The sequence below is a fragment of the Coregonus clupeaformis genome, chromosome 8 (assembly GCF_020615455.1).
Source record: "Coregonus clupeaformis isolate EN_2021a chromosome 8, ASM2061545v1, whole genome shotgun sequence".
NCBI classification, from domain to species: Eukaryota; Metazoa; Chordata; class Actinopteri; order Salmoniformes; family Salmonidae; genus Coregonus; species Coregonus clupeaformis.
Window position 1 is genome coordinate 1,778,507 of NC_059199.1, and position 17,850 is coordinate 1,796,356.

A 17,850-nucleotide genomic window follows, 5' to 3' on the forward strand; every position below is an offset into this window, starting at 1 on the left:
TCATTTTGTATTAATTTGTAAAAATTTCTAAAAACATAATTTCACTTTACATGATGGGGTATTGTGTGTAGGCCAGTGACACAAAATCTCAATTTAATCAATTTGAAATTCAGGCTGTAACACAACAAAATGTGGAAAAAGTAAAGGGTTGTGAATGTTCTGAATATTGGGGGGACATGTCCTCCCATCCCCCATGGCAATTTCACCTATGAATCACAGAGCATGTATGTCTCTGCTCTCAATAGCACTGATGATGAAATCCATGAAGAGCTGACAGGATCAAAATATTACTATAGGTCATAGGTCAACTACAGTATTCAGGCTGCATACTGGCATACAGGCCACGTGGTGTGATTTTTTTTACTGTCATTTGTAACCTGTTGATCCTGAGACTGGTTCCCCTCAAAATTCAGTTAACTTTTATTAATTGGGTGGAGGTTGCTTTGTGTAAAACCAGCCTTTGTGGAATGAAGTAATGCACCATTGGGGCAGCTGATTAAATAGGTATGAGTCCACATGGAGTCTATAATAAAACATATAAACATGTCCTAACAAAGGAGATGATCATGGACTACAAGAAAAGGAGGGCCGAACAAGCCCCCATTCATATCGACGGGGCTGTACTGGAGAGGGTAGAGAGTTTCAAGTTCCTTGGTGTCCACATCACCAACAAACTATCATGGTCCAAACACACCAAGAAAGTCGTGAAGAGGCCACGACAACGCCTTTTCCCCCTCAGGAGACTGAAAATATTTGGCATGGGTCCCCAGATCCTCAAAAGGTTCTACAGCTGCACCATCGAGAGCATCCTGACCCGGTTGCATCACCGCCTGGTATGGCAACTGCTCGGCATCCGACCGTAAGGCGCTAAAGAAGGTAGTGCATACAGCCCAGTACATCACTGGTGCCAAGCTTCCTGCCATCCAGGACCTATATACTAGGCAGTGTCAGGGGAAGGCCCAAAAAATTGCCAAAGACTCCAGCCACCCTAGTCATAGACTGTTCTCTCTGCTACCGCACGGCAAGCAGTACCGGAGGGCCAAGTCTAGGTCCAAAAGGCTCCTTAACAGCACCTACCCCCCAAGCCATAAGACTGCTGAACAATTAATCAAAAGGCCACCTGGACTATTTACATTTACACTGTTGCTCCTCGCTGTTTATTATCTATGTATAGTCACTTTACCCCTACCCACATGTACAAATTACCTCGACTAACCGGTACCCCCTGTATATAGCCTCATTATTGTTATTTTATTGAGTTACTTTAATTACTTTAGTTTATTTAGTAAACATTTTCCTAACTCTATTTTCTTAAAACTGCATTGTTGGTTAAGGGCTTGTAAGTAAGCATTTCACGGTAAACCTGTTGTATTCGGCGCATGTGACAAATAAAAATTGATTTGATTTGATTTGATAACATGTTCTATCCACAATAATAATATCCTATAGCAGGGATCATCAACTAGATTCAGCCGTGGGCCGATTTCTTCTTGAGCTGATGGTCGGGGGGCCGGAACATAATTACAATTTGTAGACTGCAAACTGACCGCAAGAAGCCCAAACAGATATAATATTTGACTAAAACATAATACTTTCAAACCTTGCTTACATTTGTATATGATCACGTGTCTCTCTATTATGCGTGAAAATACATTTCACATATACATTTTAGTCATTCAGCAGAGACTCTTATCCAGAGCGACTTATAGGAGCAATTAGGGTTAAGTGCCTTGCTCAAGGGCACAGACAGATTTTTCACCTAGTCAGCTGGGGGATTTGAATCAGCAACCTTTCAGTTGCTAGCCCAGCGGTTACTAGCCCAGCACTCTTAACCACTAGGCTACCTGCTGCCCAGATTTCCCAAATTAAAATCACTTGGAGTTGATTTCCTGACGTTTTTACAGTTTTTTATGTCCAACAGTGAAAATTCTACAGAAAACTTGTGGGGCCAAATAAAACCATTGGCCGCCAATTGGGGAACCCTGGCCTATAGGCTACTTCTACTCAACTGATCTGTGGAAGATTTAATGTCCCATAATTGAGTCGACGTCGCCCTCTTGTGGATATTGCCTCTTTGTCAAAGTTGAGAAAATTAAAATGACGTAGTCAGCTAATGAAAAACATGAAAACCTGTCGAAATGTAACCCCTACACGTCGACGTAATGAAGGAATCAAATTGTGTTCAGTGTAAAAAGTAAGCTATTATTATTATTATTATTATGATAAGGCACGATAAAATACTGTATCTTCTCTTCAGCAGATGCCGCCTCATTACGCCACATTGTAGCTAGCTGTGGCACAGGGCTACACTGTAGCAGCAGTCGAAGAGCGTCGCTACAATGTTTCACTTTACAGTGCTTGTTAATCTAGATGTGCGCCTTACAAATGTTCTTGTCTGGTGAAAGTTGTCGGGCCGTTTACAGGGTAGTTTCTATCGCGTTAAGTATTATGCTGCATTCATAACCAAGTGGGACGGTGGTAATTACCAGTTGTGAAGTCGTAAAACCAGTTGGGATGCATTCAGTGCTTTGAACTTGTTGAGAAATGCTGATTGGCTAATGGCGCACAAGCTGCGTCAACCATAAACTAAAAGTACAGATATCATGTTTGTAAACAAATTATAGTTTTCAAAAACCATATAAATAGATTGCTTTTTATAAATAATATTTTGTTGTTGCATTTAACTTGCTGCTATCGAGGTCATTTCATTAGTAGGTGCATCAAAGGGCAGCATGTGGAAGAAGGAGCTCAGGGATGATAGATGAGTTTCCCACTATTATAATTACCAGTTGAGGGGCATTGAAGTGGATTTTTCCCAGTCGTTTGTGGTAAATAGCCTAACACCTTCCCACTTGGTTATGAACGCAGCATTAGCCTATGTTTTCCTCCCCTTTTCCCTTACAATTCCGCAACCCTGGGACATGTTAAGTTAGACTTCAAAAATTACTTTGCCACATTGAATAGTATGCTCTGTAAGAATAAGAAGGTATTGAAATCAATTGATACTCTTTTCAAATTTCTTTGAACGTCAAAACCCTGTATGTGTTTCTGTTTTTGTGTTTATCGGTTTATTATGTTTTATGTTACCGTTTTTAAGAAGGATGTATCGATTTTTGAATTTGTATCATTCAAAATGTATGGAATTTCAATAATAATAATACAAAAGTTTAGTACGAAAATTTTCCTCGAACGTTGCAGATAGAAATACCACAAATAGAGCCGACATGATTCCTTATTCTACAGTTCAGAGATGCATGTTTGTTCTACATAGCATATTTCTATCTGAAAGTTCCAAAACGTTGCGTCCTATCCAAAATTAGGTAAATTATGGGTCTTGGACAGCCCCTAAAGGGGCGGGGTATGGAAAAAAATACGAATGTAGCCGATAGCAAATAAGTCTGGCAAGCAAGTAGGATTCTTCTTACTATTCTAATTGTCCTCGGTTTTTCGGGTCAAGAACCACCAAACAGGTAAGAGATTCCTGCCATCTCCCTCCCTTACTTTCACGAATTTAAAGAAAACGGACCGCAAAGGTTAGAAAAGTTATTTGATATTCAACATGATTGAAAACATTAGGCCACGACCTTTTCTTCAGTGTTTCTCGAGTTATTGAACAATGGAAAATCGAGCCCATTGTACAGTGTTCATATTAACAATACTAACGACCAACAGTTGCAGCAGCAATAGCACGGTTACATAAAGGTAGTGCTGAGCGATTAACCAAAATGTCGGTTATTTTTCGGTTTTTAAAACAACTAATTGACCAACGTCGGTTCAATTATTAGAATTCCATTTCATACTTTTTTTTTGTAACTCAATACGCACATAGCGCAGTTTCTGTAGCGATAAATCAGGGCTGCGTTCAGTACGTTTTTACATTGTGGAACGTTCAATTGGACGGAAACGGTGCTGTACTGAACAACCAGTTGAACAACAGGGAGGGGTTGGGGAACGCTGTCAGCATGGCCACACCTATTTTAAACACGTCACTCACGGCTTCAAGCCACACCTTGCCGCACCCACCAAACGGGAGCAAATGTACCTCAAAGTCTGTTCAAGAACGTTTTGGGAAAACGTGGTTCAGTACAAACCGTTCCGCAACGTAGCAAACGTTCTAGTGAACTGAACGCACCTCAAATCAAATTGTATTTGTCACATGTGCTGAATACAACAGTTGTAGACCTTACAGTGAAATGCTTACTTACAAGTCCTTAACCTACAATGGAGTTTTAATAATTAAAGAGCAGCAGTAAAATAACAATAGCGAGGCAATATACAGGGGGTACCGGCACAGAGTCAATGTGGAACACCGGTTAGTCGAGGTAATTGAGGTAATATGTACATATAGGTAGAGTTATTAAAGTGACTATGCATAAATAATAAACAGAGAGTAGCAGCAGCGTAAAAGAGGGGGGCAATGCAAATAATCTGGGTAGCCATTTGATTAGATGTTCAGGAGTCTTATGGCTTGGGGGTAGAAGCTGTTTAGAAGCCTTTTGGAACTAGACTTGGCGCTCCGGTACCGCTTGCCGTGCGGTAGCAGAGAGAACAGTCTGACTAGGGTGGCTGGAGTCTTTGACAATTTTTAGGGCCTTCCTCTGACACCGCCTGGTATAGAGTTCCTGGATGGCAGGGAGTTCGGCCCCAGTGATGTACTGGGCAGTACGTACTACCCTCTGTAGTGCCTTGCGGTCTGATGCCGAGCAGTTGCCATACCAGGCAGTGACGCAACCAGTCAGGATGCACTCGATGGTGCAGCTTTAGAACCTTTTGAGGATCTGAGGACCCATGCCAAACCTTTTCAGTCTCCTGAGGGGGAATAGGTTTTGTCGTGCCCTCTTCACGACTGTCTTGGTGTGCTTGGACCATGTTAGTTTGTTGGTGATGTGGACACCAAGGAACTTGAAACTCTCAACCTGCTCCACTACAGCCCCGTCGATGAGCATGGGGGCATGCTCGGTCCTCCTTTTCCTGTAGTCCACAATCATCTCCTTTGTCTTAATCACGTTGAGGGAGAGGTTGTTGTCCTGGCACCACACAGCCAGGTCTCTGACCTCCTCCCTATAGGCTGTCTCGTCGTTGTCGGTGATCAGGCCTACCACTGTTGTCATCAGCAAACTTAATGATGCTGTTGGAGTCGTGCCTGGCCATGCAGTCATGAGTGAACAGGGAGTACAGGAGGGGACTGAGCACGCACCCCTGAGGGGCCCCCGTGTTGAGGATCAGCGTGGCGGATCAAGCCGGAACTGTGCAATGTAGTAGGGAGTTTCCAACAGGCCAATATTCTTATCTACATAGTTTAGCACAGCAAACGTGGTAATTAAAACCTCTTAAATGTAAAGTCCCTATATTTGGGGACCCTATTTGATTTTTAAAAATTAAATTTAGTATGGTATGAGAACGGTAGCCCCTATCTGCAACAGCAGGGTATCTGGGGAAAGCTGATTCCCATGGCTATTGATCTGTGCCTTCAAATCTTTGGTATGACTTTACTACCATATATGGGCATACAAATTTATAAGGGCAGGCTAAGCCGATGACCTCATTTCAAGATGGCTGCTACCTACATTCCAGTTAGCGTTGTGAAGAATAAACAAAATAAACACAGAATATGTTGATACACACCGAAAGCCGGGACTCCACCGATCATGAGGATATCTTATGTGTCTGGTTGTGACTTACAGTTATTGATCACCTGCCCCGAGAGTCAAAATGTTTATTTTACACAACATTTTCACCAAACAGCAAACATCTTACAAGGTAAGTTTCTATTTGGTCTGTGTTTGAGCTATAACTACATGAGGGGTATCAAATTAATCCTTAAGTGGGTAGGAACAAATCTAGGCTATTGCCAATGTTATCTGATGATGTATGACTTAATGGCAACATCGAATGTCCACCGAGTGACTATATCTTTGCGCATCAAAAATATGATGTTGCCTGCTTACACACTGTAGGCATCCATATCCCCTGTATGTCCCCCGACACCACCACCATGTTTGAGAGAGGTTGGTGTTGTAGAAATTTAGTTTTTATAGTGAACAATAACTTTTAGGCACATCCAGTGTGCAAAAACAGTGCAATTACCACATTCAGACATTTTGGAGAGGTTGAAAGGACAATTGAACGTACCCTGGATACCCCTTAACACCACCACAATGTTTGAGTGAGGTTGATATGGTAGAAATTGTGTTTTTATACTGAACAAATAGCATTTAGGGATTGCAAATATGTAATTGCACTGGAATTATCAAATTTAGGGACACTTGGAAACGTCCCGTGACCACACCTGACACCACTTACTAAAACATCTGCCAATTTCTAGTTGTTAGGTCTATCAATCCCATTTTTTTTCTGATATTGTTCACATGTTGTGGAAGCCATCTGATGTCTTTACAGCTCTAGTCATCAATAATTCACTTATAGCTTGTCAATGAAAGATGCCTTTCAAAATAAAATAATGGTTATTTTGTGTGTGCTTGATCTTGTGTATTCTGAACTATGTAACTCCTATCTATCTTCTGATCATTTCCTCATCATCTCCCAGATGTCTTCTTTCCAAATATACCAGGTTTTTGCATGTCAGAATCATGTAATTACACATGAATTTACTTTTGGGTATGTCTATTTAGGTAGAAATCTACATTTTGCCATCACATTTAAGCTTCATTGACCATAATCAATTGCGCGTCTACTTGTCCCGCCTGCAATGTTAGGTTAGTGTGGGGGCAGAGGAGAAATAGAGAAGAGACAGAAGAATGTGCGATCGAGTATAGAGAGCAGTCGCTTTGAGGTACAGTATCTCTACCTGAAAATACGTGAACTAAGTTATTGGTAGATGGTATTCAGCAGTCAAACAAGTATGCCTTAGTTACTTTGAAGAACTACTAAAATAGTGATTTTTGTCAGACAGCAGCTCTATAGAGATGAGATGATAACTTGGAATAAAATAATAGTCATCAAATAAAACTAATGTAATACAGTGCATTCGGAAAGTATTCAGACCCCTTCGCTTTTTCCACATTTTGTTACGTTACAGCCTTATTCTAAAATTGATTAAATACATTTTTTTCCTTCATCAATCTACACACAATACCCCATAATGACAAAGTGAAAACAGGTTTTTAGAAATGTTTGCAAATATATCAAACAGAAATACCTTATTTACATAAGTATTCAGACCTTTGCTATGAGACTCGAAATTTAGCTCCGGTGCATCCTGTTTCCATTGATCATCCTTCAGATGTTTCTACAACTTGATTGGAGTCCACCGGTGGTTAATTCAATTGATTGGACATGATTTGGAAAGGCACACACCTGTCTATATAAGGTCCCACAGTTGACAGTGCATGTCAGAGCAAAAACCAAGCCATGACGTCGAAGGAATTGTCCGTAGAGCTCCGAGACAGGATTGTGTCGAGGCACAGATCTGGGGAAGGGTACCAACACATTTCTGCACCATTGAAGGTCCCCAAGAACACAGTGGCCTCCATCATTCTTAAATGGAAGAAGTTTGGAACCACCAAGACTCTTCCTAGAGCTGGCCCGATGGTCACTCTGCCAGAGCTCCAGAGTTTCTCTGGGGAGATGGGAGAACCTTCCAGAAGGACAACCATCTCTGCAGCACTCCACCAATCAGGCTTTTATGGTAGAGTGGCCAGATAGAAGCCACTCCTCAGTAAAAGGCACATGACAGCCCGCTTGGATTTTGCCAAAAAGCACCTAAAGGACCATGAGAAACAATATTCTCTGGTCTGATGAAACCAGGACTGAACTCTTTGGCCTGAATGCCAAGCATCACATCTGGAGGAAACCTGGCACCATCCCTATGGTGATGCATGGCGATGGCAGCATCATGCTGTGGGGAAGTTTTTCAGCAGCAGGGATATGGAGACTAGTCAGGATCGAGGGAATGATGAACGGAGCAAAGTACAGAGAGATCCTTGATGATAAACCTGCTCCAGAGTGCTCAGGACCTCAGACTGGGGCGAAGGTTCACCTTCCAACAGGACAACGACCCTAAGCACACAGCCAAGACAACGCAGGAGTGGCTTCGGGACAAGTCTCTGAATGTCCTTGAGTGGCCCATCCAGAGCCCAGACTTGAACCTGATCTAACATCTCTGGAGAGACCTGAAAATAGCTGTGCAGCGATGCTCCCCATCCAACCTGACTGAGCTTGAGAGGATCTGCAGAGAAGAATGGGAGAAACTCCCTAAATACAGGTGTGCCAAGCTTGTAGCGTCATACCCAAGAAGACTCGAGGCTGTAATCGCTGCCAAAGGTGCTTCAACAAAGTACTGAGGAAAGTGTCTGAATACTTTCCGAATGCACTGTATCTTAACCATGTTAATAAAATGTTACTTTGGATCCTGGATTAGCCAACTGGAATAATATGCACAGTGGAAAATGGTTGACCTCTGACTCATCACACCCATATCCTCCTGTGGAGGCTGGTGGGAGGCGCTATAGGAGGACGGGCTCATTGCAATGGCTGGAATTGAATAATTGGAACATAGTCAAACGTGGTTTCCATATGTTTTGATACCATTCCATTCCAGGGCGGCAGGTAGCTTAGTGGGTAAGAGCGTTGTGCCAGTAACCGAAAGGTCGCTGGTTCTAATCCCCGAGCCGACTAGGTGAAAAATCTGTCGATGTGCCCTTAAGCAAGGCACTTAACCCTAATTGCTGATGTAAGTCGCTCTGGATAAGAGCGTCTGCTAAAAATGACTAAAATGTAAAAAAAAAAAAAAAAAAATTCCAGCCATTACAATGAGCCTGTCCTCCTATAGCTCCTCCCACCAGCCTCCTCTCATATCCTCCATACATCTTGAAGCCTCAAAGCAAAATAAACAGACTTATTTGCTCAGTGTGTGTCGTGTGTACTGTACTGTGTATCATCAACCATGTTGCCTATCCACATACTTTAAGAACATTGAGTGGCAAATTTCACTAATGCATGTTTAGGATTTTATGTTGGCGAATATGAGAGAAGAAAGTTCCCTTGTTGTGAATGGATTGTCTAGACTGGTGGACATGTTTAGTGTCATCCTCCCTCCCCCTTTTCTTACCCTTCACAAAAAAATACAATAAAAAATATGCCATTTAGCAGACGCTTTTATCCAAAGCGACTTACAGTCATGTGTGCATACATTTTTACGTATGGGAGGTCCCGGGGATCGAACCCACTACCCTGGCGTTACAAGTGCCATGCTCTACCAATTGAGCTACAGAGAACCACAACAACCACTCTCTCTCTTTCCATAGCCCACGCCCACCGACCCTTCATTTTCTCTTTGTCTCCATAGCGATCCCGGTAGTGGACAACAGAGGAAATCTGCCTGCTATCCCCTTTGCATCCACTAACTAAGTCATCATGTCAGCTCCAGGTAAATGCCTTCTTCTCTACATCTCTGTTGATTTAGATATTATACTGGGTTGTTGCGATGTCCTCATAAATTGCATCTTTGCAGGATAACTTTTTGCCTGTGTTCATGTTGTGAATGTGAATCTGTTTGCTACCACTAACTTGTGAGTGTGACGTTGTTTAGTTGATGAGGCTCCTGACTGAATGGATAACATCACATACTCCACATTCCTCGAGGCCCGCAACTGAAACCTTAGCCTCCACAAAAGCGTTCTAATAGAAAAGGATGTTTGAAATGGGTCACGCTTTCAAATAATACCCCCCAACAAATGTCTTTAATAAATTCAAATGTTGATACATCTTAAATATGTAATGACAAATGTTCTTTGCATGCAAAACAATATTCCCATTTGTATTTTTACATTCAGTAGTTTACAAAAGGAAAAAGTGCAAACATCTGTTGATCAGCTGCTATGAACCTTCCCATTCTTGTTCTAGGTGTGTCTGTAATCTGGGGGCAGTTTCTCAGTAAAAAGCTAGTTAACTTGTTCTGTTTTCCTTCCCTGGAGGTAGTGATGGGTCTACAATTCAGTGGGTTGCTATGCTGACATCTGCTATTTTTCAGGTGCAGGTAAAAAAAAAGACTTATCCTCCTCAAAAAGCTAGACCAGTGCTCCTTCTCTCCCAAAATACATCTACATTCTTTTACAATGAAACCGTTTTCTGACTTACCAGGTTGCAATCAGGAAACAAGACACTCCATTACTGTCTGACTGGCTGCATTCTTCCATTTACCAGTCAAATGACTAACAAAATACATTAGGGACTCATGTTAGGAACCTTTGTTTGTCTCTATCCTGACCGTCCTTCAATAACTTGTATAACCTCTCTCAGGGTACTGGCCAGCTAACAGACATACATTTTTGTCCTGGGAACTGAGTTTAACTTAAGTGTCGTGAGTTTGGTCATAAAATAGGAAATAACCTTGTCTGTAATCATGGGGTTTACGGTCTCTGTCTATGATCTGTCGGTTTTCAACATGACCAGTCAGATTTCAATATTTTAATATCTCCTAATGCTCTAATTGACAGTTTATTATATGAAGCCTGAGGTAATACAAAAGTCATTCTGAGTGTTTAGAGAATGGAATATAAAAAGCAGTACAAATATTTACACTGTGGGTGTGGGCAGCAGTTCACACCACCCATAGACACATGGATGTTGGTTCGCTGAGGTGTCAAAACAGAAGTGGTGTGGATGTATGAAACCACTGATGGGCAGGAAGTATTTCAGATAGTAACTGTCAAACCTCTGTCTTCTAGATATAATAAACAAACTACTTTAGTACACTAATTTTACACCTTAACAAGCAACTGTTTTTGTTAACACTTTACAAACCAGAAACAGGATTTATCTGACCAACATGGTGGCTGAAAGCTTGCTCCGACAGGACTGTTTTTTTTTGAGTATCCATGTTAAAAACACTCTCTTTGCCTGGGTTATACAGTGGGGGAAAAAAGTATTTAGTCAGCCACCAATTGTGCAAGTTCTCCCACTTAAAAAGATGAGAGAGGCCTGTAATTTTCATCATAGGTACACGTCAACTGTGACAGACAAATTGAGTAAGAAAAATCCAGAAAATCACATTGTAGGATTTTTAATGAATTGATTTGCTAATTATGGTGGAAAATAAGTATTTGGTCACCTACAAACAAGCAAGATTTCTGGCTCTCACAGACCTGTAACTTCTTCTTTAAGAGGCTCATCTGTCCTCCACTCATTACCTGTATTAATGGCACCTGTTTGAACTTGTTATCAGTATAAAAGACACCTGTCCACAACCTCAAACAGTCACACTCCAAACTCCACTATGGCCAAGACCAAAGAGCTGTCAAAGGACACCAGAAACAAAATTGTAGACCTGCACCAGGCTGGGAAGACTGAATCTGCAATAGGTAAGCAGCTTGGTTTGAAGAAATCAACTGTGGGAGCAATTATTAGGAAGTGGAAGACATAAAAGACCACTGATAATCTCCCTCGATCTGGGGCTCCACGCAAGATCTCACCCCGTGGGGTCAAAATGATCACAAGAACGGTGAGCAAAAATCCCAGAACCACACGGGGGGACCTAGTGAATGACCTGCAGAGAGCTGGGACCAAAGTAACAAAGCCTACCATCAGTAACACACTACGCCGCCAGGGACTCAAATCCTGCAGTGCCAGACGTGTCCCCCTGCTTAAGCCAGTACATGTCCAGGCCCATCTGAAGTTTGCTAGAGTGCATTTGGATGATCCAGAAGAGGATTGGGAGAATGTCATATGGTCAGATGAAACCAAAATATAACTTTTTGGTAAAAACTCAACTCGTCGTGTTTGGAGGACAAAGAATGCTGAGTTGCATCCAAAGAACACCATACCTACTGTGAAGCATGGGGGTGGAAACATCATGCTTTGGGGCTGTTTTTCTGCAAAGAGACCAGGACGACTGATCCGTGTAAAGGAAAGAATGAATGGGGCCATGTATCGTGAGATTTTGAGTGAAAACCTCCTTCCATCAGCAAGGGCATTGAAGATGAAACGTGGCTGGGTCTTTCAGCATGACAATGATCCCAAACACACCGCCCGGGCAACGAAGGAGTGGCTTCGTAAGCATTTCAAGGTCCTGGAGTGGCCTAGCCAGTCTCCAGATCTCAACCCCATAGAAAATCTTTGGAGGGAGTTGAAAGTCTGTGTTGCCCAGCGACAGCCCCAAAACATCACTGCTCTAGAGGAGATCTGCATGGAGGAATGGGCCAAAATACCAGCAACAGTGTGTGAAAACCTTGTGAAGACTTACAGAAAACGTTTGACCTGTGTCATTGCCAACAAAGGGTATATAACAAAGTACTGAGAATCTTTTGTTATTGACCAAATACTTATTTTCCACCATAATTTGCAAATAAATTCATAAAAAATCCTACAATGTGATTTTCTGGATTTTTTTTCCCTCATTTTGTCTGTCATAGTTGACGTGTACCTATGATGAAAATTACAGGCCTCTCTCATCTTTTTAAGTGGGAGAACTTGCACAATTGGTGGCTGACTAAATACTTTTTTCCCCCACTGTATGTATGATTACAGTTTGCTTCCCTTCCCACCAATGCAGTCAGACAGATTTGAATGCGGTCTTTTCCTGTAGCCATACTGAATGTCTGTCTGCGTTGCCGTCCAGCCACTTCCTGATAAGAATAGTAAGCAGTGGTCGAGATGTTTTTACTGGAATTAGATTCTGAGCAGGAGGAGAGCAGGCTGATTGCTGATTCTTGGCAACAGATCCCTCATTTTCCTGTTGCACCATGCAATGCCCCTGGGTATCCCCCCAGGATTTGGATAATGTTATTATTTCAAAGTATTCTAAATAAGAATTTGAAACCAGAGCTTGGCGTATAAAAGGCTGACTGTTGATGTTAGCTGTGTGTGAAGATTATTGGGATAATGATGTGGAAACTGAGCTCGGACCGAGTTTGATGGATACAATACCTTTGTTCCTTGCAGTTTCCATTGAAAGAGGGGTGTGGTGTTGGGAATCCATTGGTGTCTAACAGTATGGCCCACTTTTGTTTAGCAAAACAGTAATTTCCTTTATGTAGAATCTCCAATATACTTCATGAGCCACCAGTTCACACACCCCACGTACTTGCATCTATAACTCCACATTCATATTTCGCTTTTTTATTAATATGAATATATTTATGATACCCACTGTTTGTATTTCCTCCTATAGGTTACCCATCCCCTCACCAGGGTCCTGGAAGTTACTCCATGGCCCCTTACCCTGTTTCTCAGGGGGGGTATGGTGACCCTAACCAAGCTCCCCCACCGGTTGGCTTCCATATGGGCTATGACCACCAACAACCCCAGCCAGGCCAACCTGTGATGTTCCAGCCTGGACCAGTAGGGCAGGGACCAGGTCCCATGCCCATGCCTGAATACGGTGCACCTCAGATGGGTCCTAGCCCAGGCTATGGTGGTCCCATGCCCGGGCCCAAATACGGTGCACCTAACTTGGGCCCTCCTGCAGCCATCTCCCCAGCCCCTGCAGGAGTTGTGCCAGTCGGCGTTCCACCTGGTCTGGAGTACCTAACACAGGTAGGTTAGGCTGGGGAAGAGTGACATAAGAGGTTGTCAAATACACTGATTTCACCAACATAATCTGTTGTCACAGTGTAAATGCTAGGGTTTGTTTTCTTCCATTCTCTCTCTTTCTCCATATCTATCGCTCTCTCTCTCTCTCTCTTTCTTCTCTCCGTGTTTTCCGTGTTTCAGATTGACCAGATCCTTATACACCAAAAAGTGGAGTTGCTGGAAGGTGAGCTTGCTAGTCTTATCTGAATACAGAGAGATCAGGAAGAAAGGTGATAAAAAATAAATAAAACTGTGGTCATTTTAACTGTCACCCCCGCCCCCCCCTCCGTTTTCCTCTCCTCAGCGTTCATCGGCTTTGAGACCAACAACCAGTACGAGATCAAGAACAGCCTGGGTCAGAAGATCTACATGGCCAAAGAGAAGAACGACTGCTGCACGCGCAACTGCTGCGGCGCCCTGCGCAGCTTCGACATGAAGATCAAGGACAACATGGACAGTGAGGTCATCCGCCTCATACGACCCTTCCGCTGTGCCTCTTGCTGGTGCCCCTGCTGCCTGCAGGAGGTACGATGGAGTTCTGAACACTGACAAATATTTGATTACTTTGACTATATAAAAAACAGGACCCCAACCATGAAAAAAATACACAAAATCATCATGTTGAGTCTTAATATGTTAGACGAGTAGTAAAGGGACAGGTCACCTAAAATGCAATGGGTTTATTTACCCTCAAGTTAGCATTAGCATTGTACATACAAGTGGTAATAAATGCATGCAAACTATTGGACTGGAAGACATTTTGGACTGTCCTAACGTCTCCCCAGTCTCTGTGCTTTGTAAAGACTCATGAATGACACTGAATGGTCCTTTGTCAGTCCGAACCCTCTCCGACTGTCTTGATCTGGTGCCATCACTTCACCTTTTAAGCTCTATTGAATCCCATTTCTGGCATGCTAACTACAGTACATTCCCATGAGATGTCAAGGTCCCTTCTGACTGCACTTTCACACATTAGTTCAGCATCTATGGAGACATAGCCCCACTGTTACCATGTGAAGCATATTACTTTTGTCTTTGCAATGGTTGCTAAGCCAATAGCAGACACCAATGCACTTCTCAAATGAGTGCCATATTTCATGCCAAGGCGAGCTTTGCAGTAACCCAAGCACATGCTATTTAAAGCCACAATGTAAGGACCGAAGCCTGATTTTTAAGCACGGTCAAATACTTTTCTAATTTTCGATGCGTGTCCCTCAGCTCGAGGTCCAAGCCCCGCCTGGCACCACCATAGGCTATGTGTCCCAGGACTGGAACCCCTGTGTGCCCAAGTTCTCCATCAAAGGGGCCAACAAGGAGACCGTGATGAAGCTGGAGGGACCCTGCTTTGCCTGCAACTGCTGCGGGGACGTCAACTTTGAGGTAAGGGGTCATAAACCGAGGGTGAAACCGCTTCATGTCCTCCAATGGAGGCACTTGGGAGTTCAGCTTCCATCAGGTTGACTATTTTTCTCTACCAGATATAAATCCACCTTGACATTTCTTGTAGACCAGAAAAGATTGTTGCCCTATCAGGCAAGGTGGAAAAATAAGCATATTATTATTGTCTACACACCCATCCAATCCTTTAGCTGACGGGGAAAGATGGAGGCAAGCCCATCGGCCGCATCAGTAAGCAGTGGAGTGGCCTGTTAAAGGAGGTCTTCACCGACACCGACAACTTTGGCATCCAGTTCCCCCTGGACATGGACGTCAAGATGAAGGCCGTGCTCATGGGCGCCTGCTTCCTCATTGTGAGTCCATCCGTCTGTTTAAATAAAGATATATTAGATTCAAATGTAGATTTTTCTAATCACAGAACTTGAAGGAGTAAGGCCTATCACTGAGCTGATAAGATTTGCAGTTGTTGGAGGAAATTCTGTTGACATTTTCTTTCCTCTATTTCGCTTCATAGGATTTCATGTTCTTCGAGAAGGTTGGTGACGTGAACCAGCGCAACACTGTCTTCTCGTAACATAGGAAAAAGGAGGAAAAGAAAGACAGAGCGCTTGAGTCAATGCACTCTGTTTTTTAGTTCCTGTTCGGAAACCCACTTTTCTTTTCAGATTCCGGATGAAACTCCTTCCTTATTCCAAAGCTTAGAGGAGCTGCCATTCTATGCCAGCCCCAGAGCTCTTTGTGTGAAACACAACATGAGACCTTATCTGATGAGCTTTCCTTTGCGCCAAAATGGCCTCTCTGGACTGTTTCTGTTTCTCCGTCCAAATGTAAGAATCAGCAACTGTTCTTTTTGGTTCATATCTATGTTTTCTCTTTGTTTTCTTTAATTTATTTCTTTATCTATATACTGTACATGTGGGTTTCAGTACAGTATGGATGAGAAAGTACCAGTTTTATATCAACCTACATTTACATATTCTTAACAAAGGATCCATTCCAGTTTATTTTTGGGTGACAACCAAGTCAACCATTTTCGAATACCATACAGTTTAAGTAGAAATATTAGATTCTACATTTTGCGATTTCTGTTTTGTCCATATGCATTGATATATTTAGCATCAACATGTCATTCATAAGCCAAATGTATATGTCAATACTGAACCAGCCATCAAATTATTACTGTAGTGATCTAGGTAATTTCATGATTAGTCTAGTACAGGGTTTCCCAAACTCAGGGGGCCTGGGTGCACATTTTGGTTTTTGTCCTAGCACTACACAGCTGATTCAAATAATCAAAGCTTGATGAGGAGTTGGTTATTTGAAACAGCTGTGTAGTGCTAGGGCAAAAACTTGGGGGGCCCCCAGGACCGAGTTTGGGAAACCCTAGTCTAGTACTTCTAAAGATTATAGAATTTGCATGTACAATACTATACCAGCTGTGGTCTTATTAGCCACCTTATCATATTTTGTTATGCACATAACCATTTAAAGTATACTTGTAATATAGTGAAAACTGGAGTAGTTTAAGAAAGACTGGGATGCTACCTGTAATGGGAGAAGGCTAATTCTGACTTGGAATGCCTGTGCTAAATGTATAGGAAAATGAAATCGGATAGTTGTAGATATGTTTACGTATCCTGAAGTGCTCTTTCTCTAGCCTTGTCTCATACAGTATGTGTAACTATGTTACTGTTGTCATGCCACACAGAAGAGTTGGCTACAGCACATGCAGTATGGGACAACAAGGCTACTCTTTCCCTGCCTCTTTGCTTCTGCCTCTTGGCTTCTGTCGCCCTGACTTTATGCATTGTTTGAAGTAGCATGTTCTGTTGCTATGGAGACTGTCTCTCCTCCCTCGGTCACTCCTCCTCCTTCCTCTCTGGAGATTAAATCTGTGCCAGTAGAAAACTGAAAGGCAGAGAGATGGAAGAGGGCATGGTCAGAGGGAGAGAGGGAAACAGAAAAAGAGATGTGTGTAGAGAGAGGGAGTGATAGAGGGAAATAGTGGGTGGGAGAAATGGGGGAGGAAGTTGAGGTTACAGAACATTTGAGGTCAGGCGGTTAGCCCCTTACAGCCTGGAAAACTAGAGTCAGGAAAACACTTTACTTTCCTGTGTAACCATGTTATTATATTAGTGAAAGGATGCCTTACCAATTGTGTGGGGAAGTATACTGTACTCACCCGGCATAGATCCTTAACTGCTGTTTAACAGATTGGGATGTCTGTTTCAATGTCCACTTGCATACTACTTAGAATTAAGTAATGTATTGGCCATGCATTCTAAGTAGTATGGACATTGCAACGTAACCATGTGATTGGGAGGAGCAAATTAACAGTTCAGTGGAACTGTGGTGCAGATGTTGCCAAGAGCAGTCGTCCTTGAAACAAAGCGTTAAGCCTTTAACCTTCATTTCACTTATTGGTGTGTCTCAAGTTACCATAGAGATAGATAGAGGACCCTATGTGCACAAAAGCCCGTTGTAGCATGGGCAGCACCATTGAGGACTTTCACCATTTTTAAGTGGTCAACTGGGTGGGACTTCCTATGGGTTAAGGAAGGATCACATAATTCCATCTGGGTCATCAGGAGAGATCAGCCAATGAATTATGCTCGTGAGCAAACATTCCACAACTGCAGGTGACAGTAAATCGCTAACATTGGCTTTATACCTGTTTAAACACACTCCAGGTTGCAGTAAGCACCCTTTTTCAGTTTGTTTAACAACTCATAGGAGTAGATGAAGAAATTGGACTACTTTTAAAGAGTGACTGCCTTTAAAAAGCAATGAATACCTTTGAAAATGGCATCCATACGAGTCAGTTATTCTAGTGTCAAAATTGACTACAAAGTGTAAATAGGATAATTTTGGTCATAGTCAGTCTCGTCTAAAATTGAGTTTGGAACATATGTGCGTCACAAC

General features: G+C 42.5%; 1 protein-coding gene across 2 annotated transcripts; it reads left to right on the forward strand.

The window, feature by feature from the left end:
- The first annotated feature begins 2,132 nt into the window (after window positions 1–2,132).
- LOC121571144 (phospholipid scramblase 2-like) lies at window positions 2,133–16,215 on the forward strand. Of its 2 annotated transcripts, none has more exons than XM_041882460.2 (8): window positions 2,133–2,194; window positions 9,308–9,388; window positions 13,130–13,494; window positions 13,672–13,714; window positions 13,835–14,055; window positions 14,749–14,910; window positions 15,120–15,281; window positions 15,443–16,215. In XM_041882460.2, the coding sequence occupies exons 2-8, from the start codon at window positions 9,376–9,378 to the stop codon at window positions 15,500–15,502; spliced, it is 1,026 nt and encodes a 341-aa protein (XP_041738394.1). In that variant the 5' UTR covers window positions 2,133–2,194; window positions 9,308–9,375; the 3' UTR covers window positions 15,503–16,215. The 2 variants fall into 2 exon arrangements, with proteins under 2 accessions (XP_041738394.1, XP_041738393.1); XM_041882459.2 differs by lacking the exon at window positions 2,133–2,194 and adding an exon at window positions 3,342–3,470.
- Window positions 16,216–17,850: the final 1,635 nt, after the last annotated feature.

Excerpts from the sequence above, each read along its gene's own strand:
- LOC121571144 (XM_041882460.2), top strand. Across the intron at positions 14,911-15,119 it reads GCGGGGACGTCAACTTTGAG|CTGACGGGGAAAGATGGAGG; the intron begins GTAAGGGGTCAT and ends CCAATCCTTTAG. Across the intron at positions 15,282-15,442 it reads TGGGCGCCTGCTTCCTCATT|GATTTCATGTTCTTCGAGAA; the intron begins GTGAGTCCATCC and ends TTCGCTTCATAG.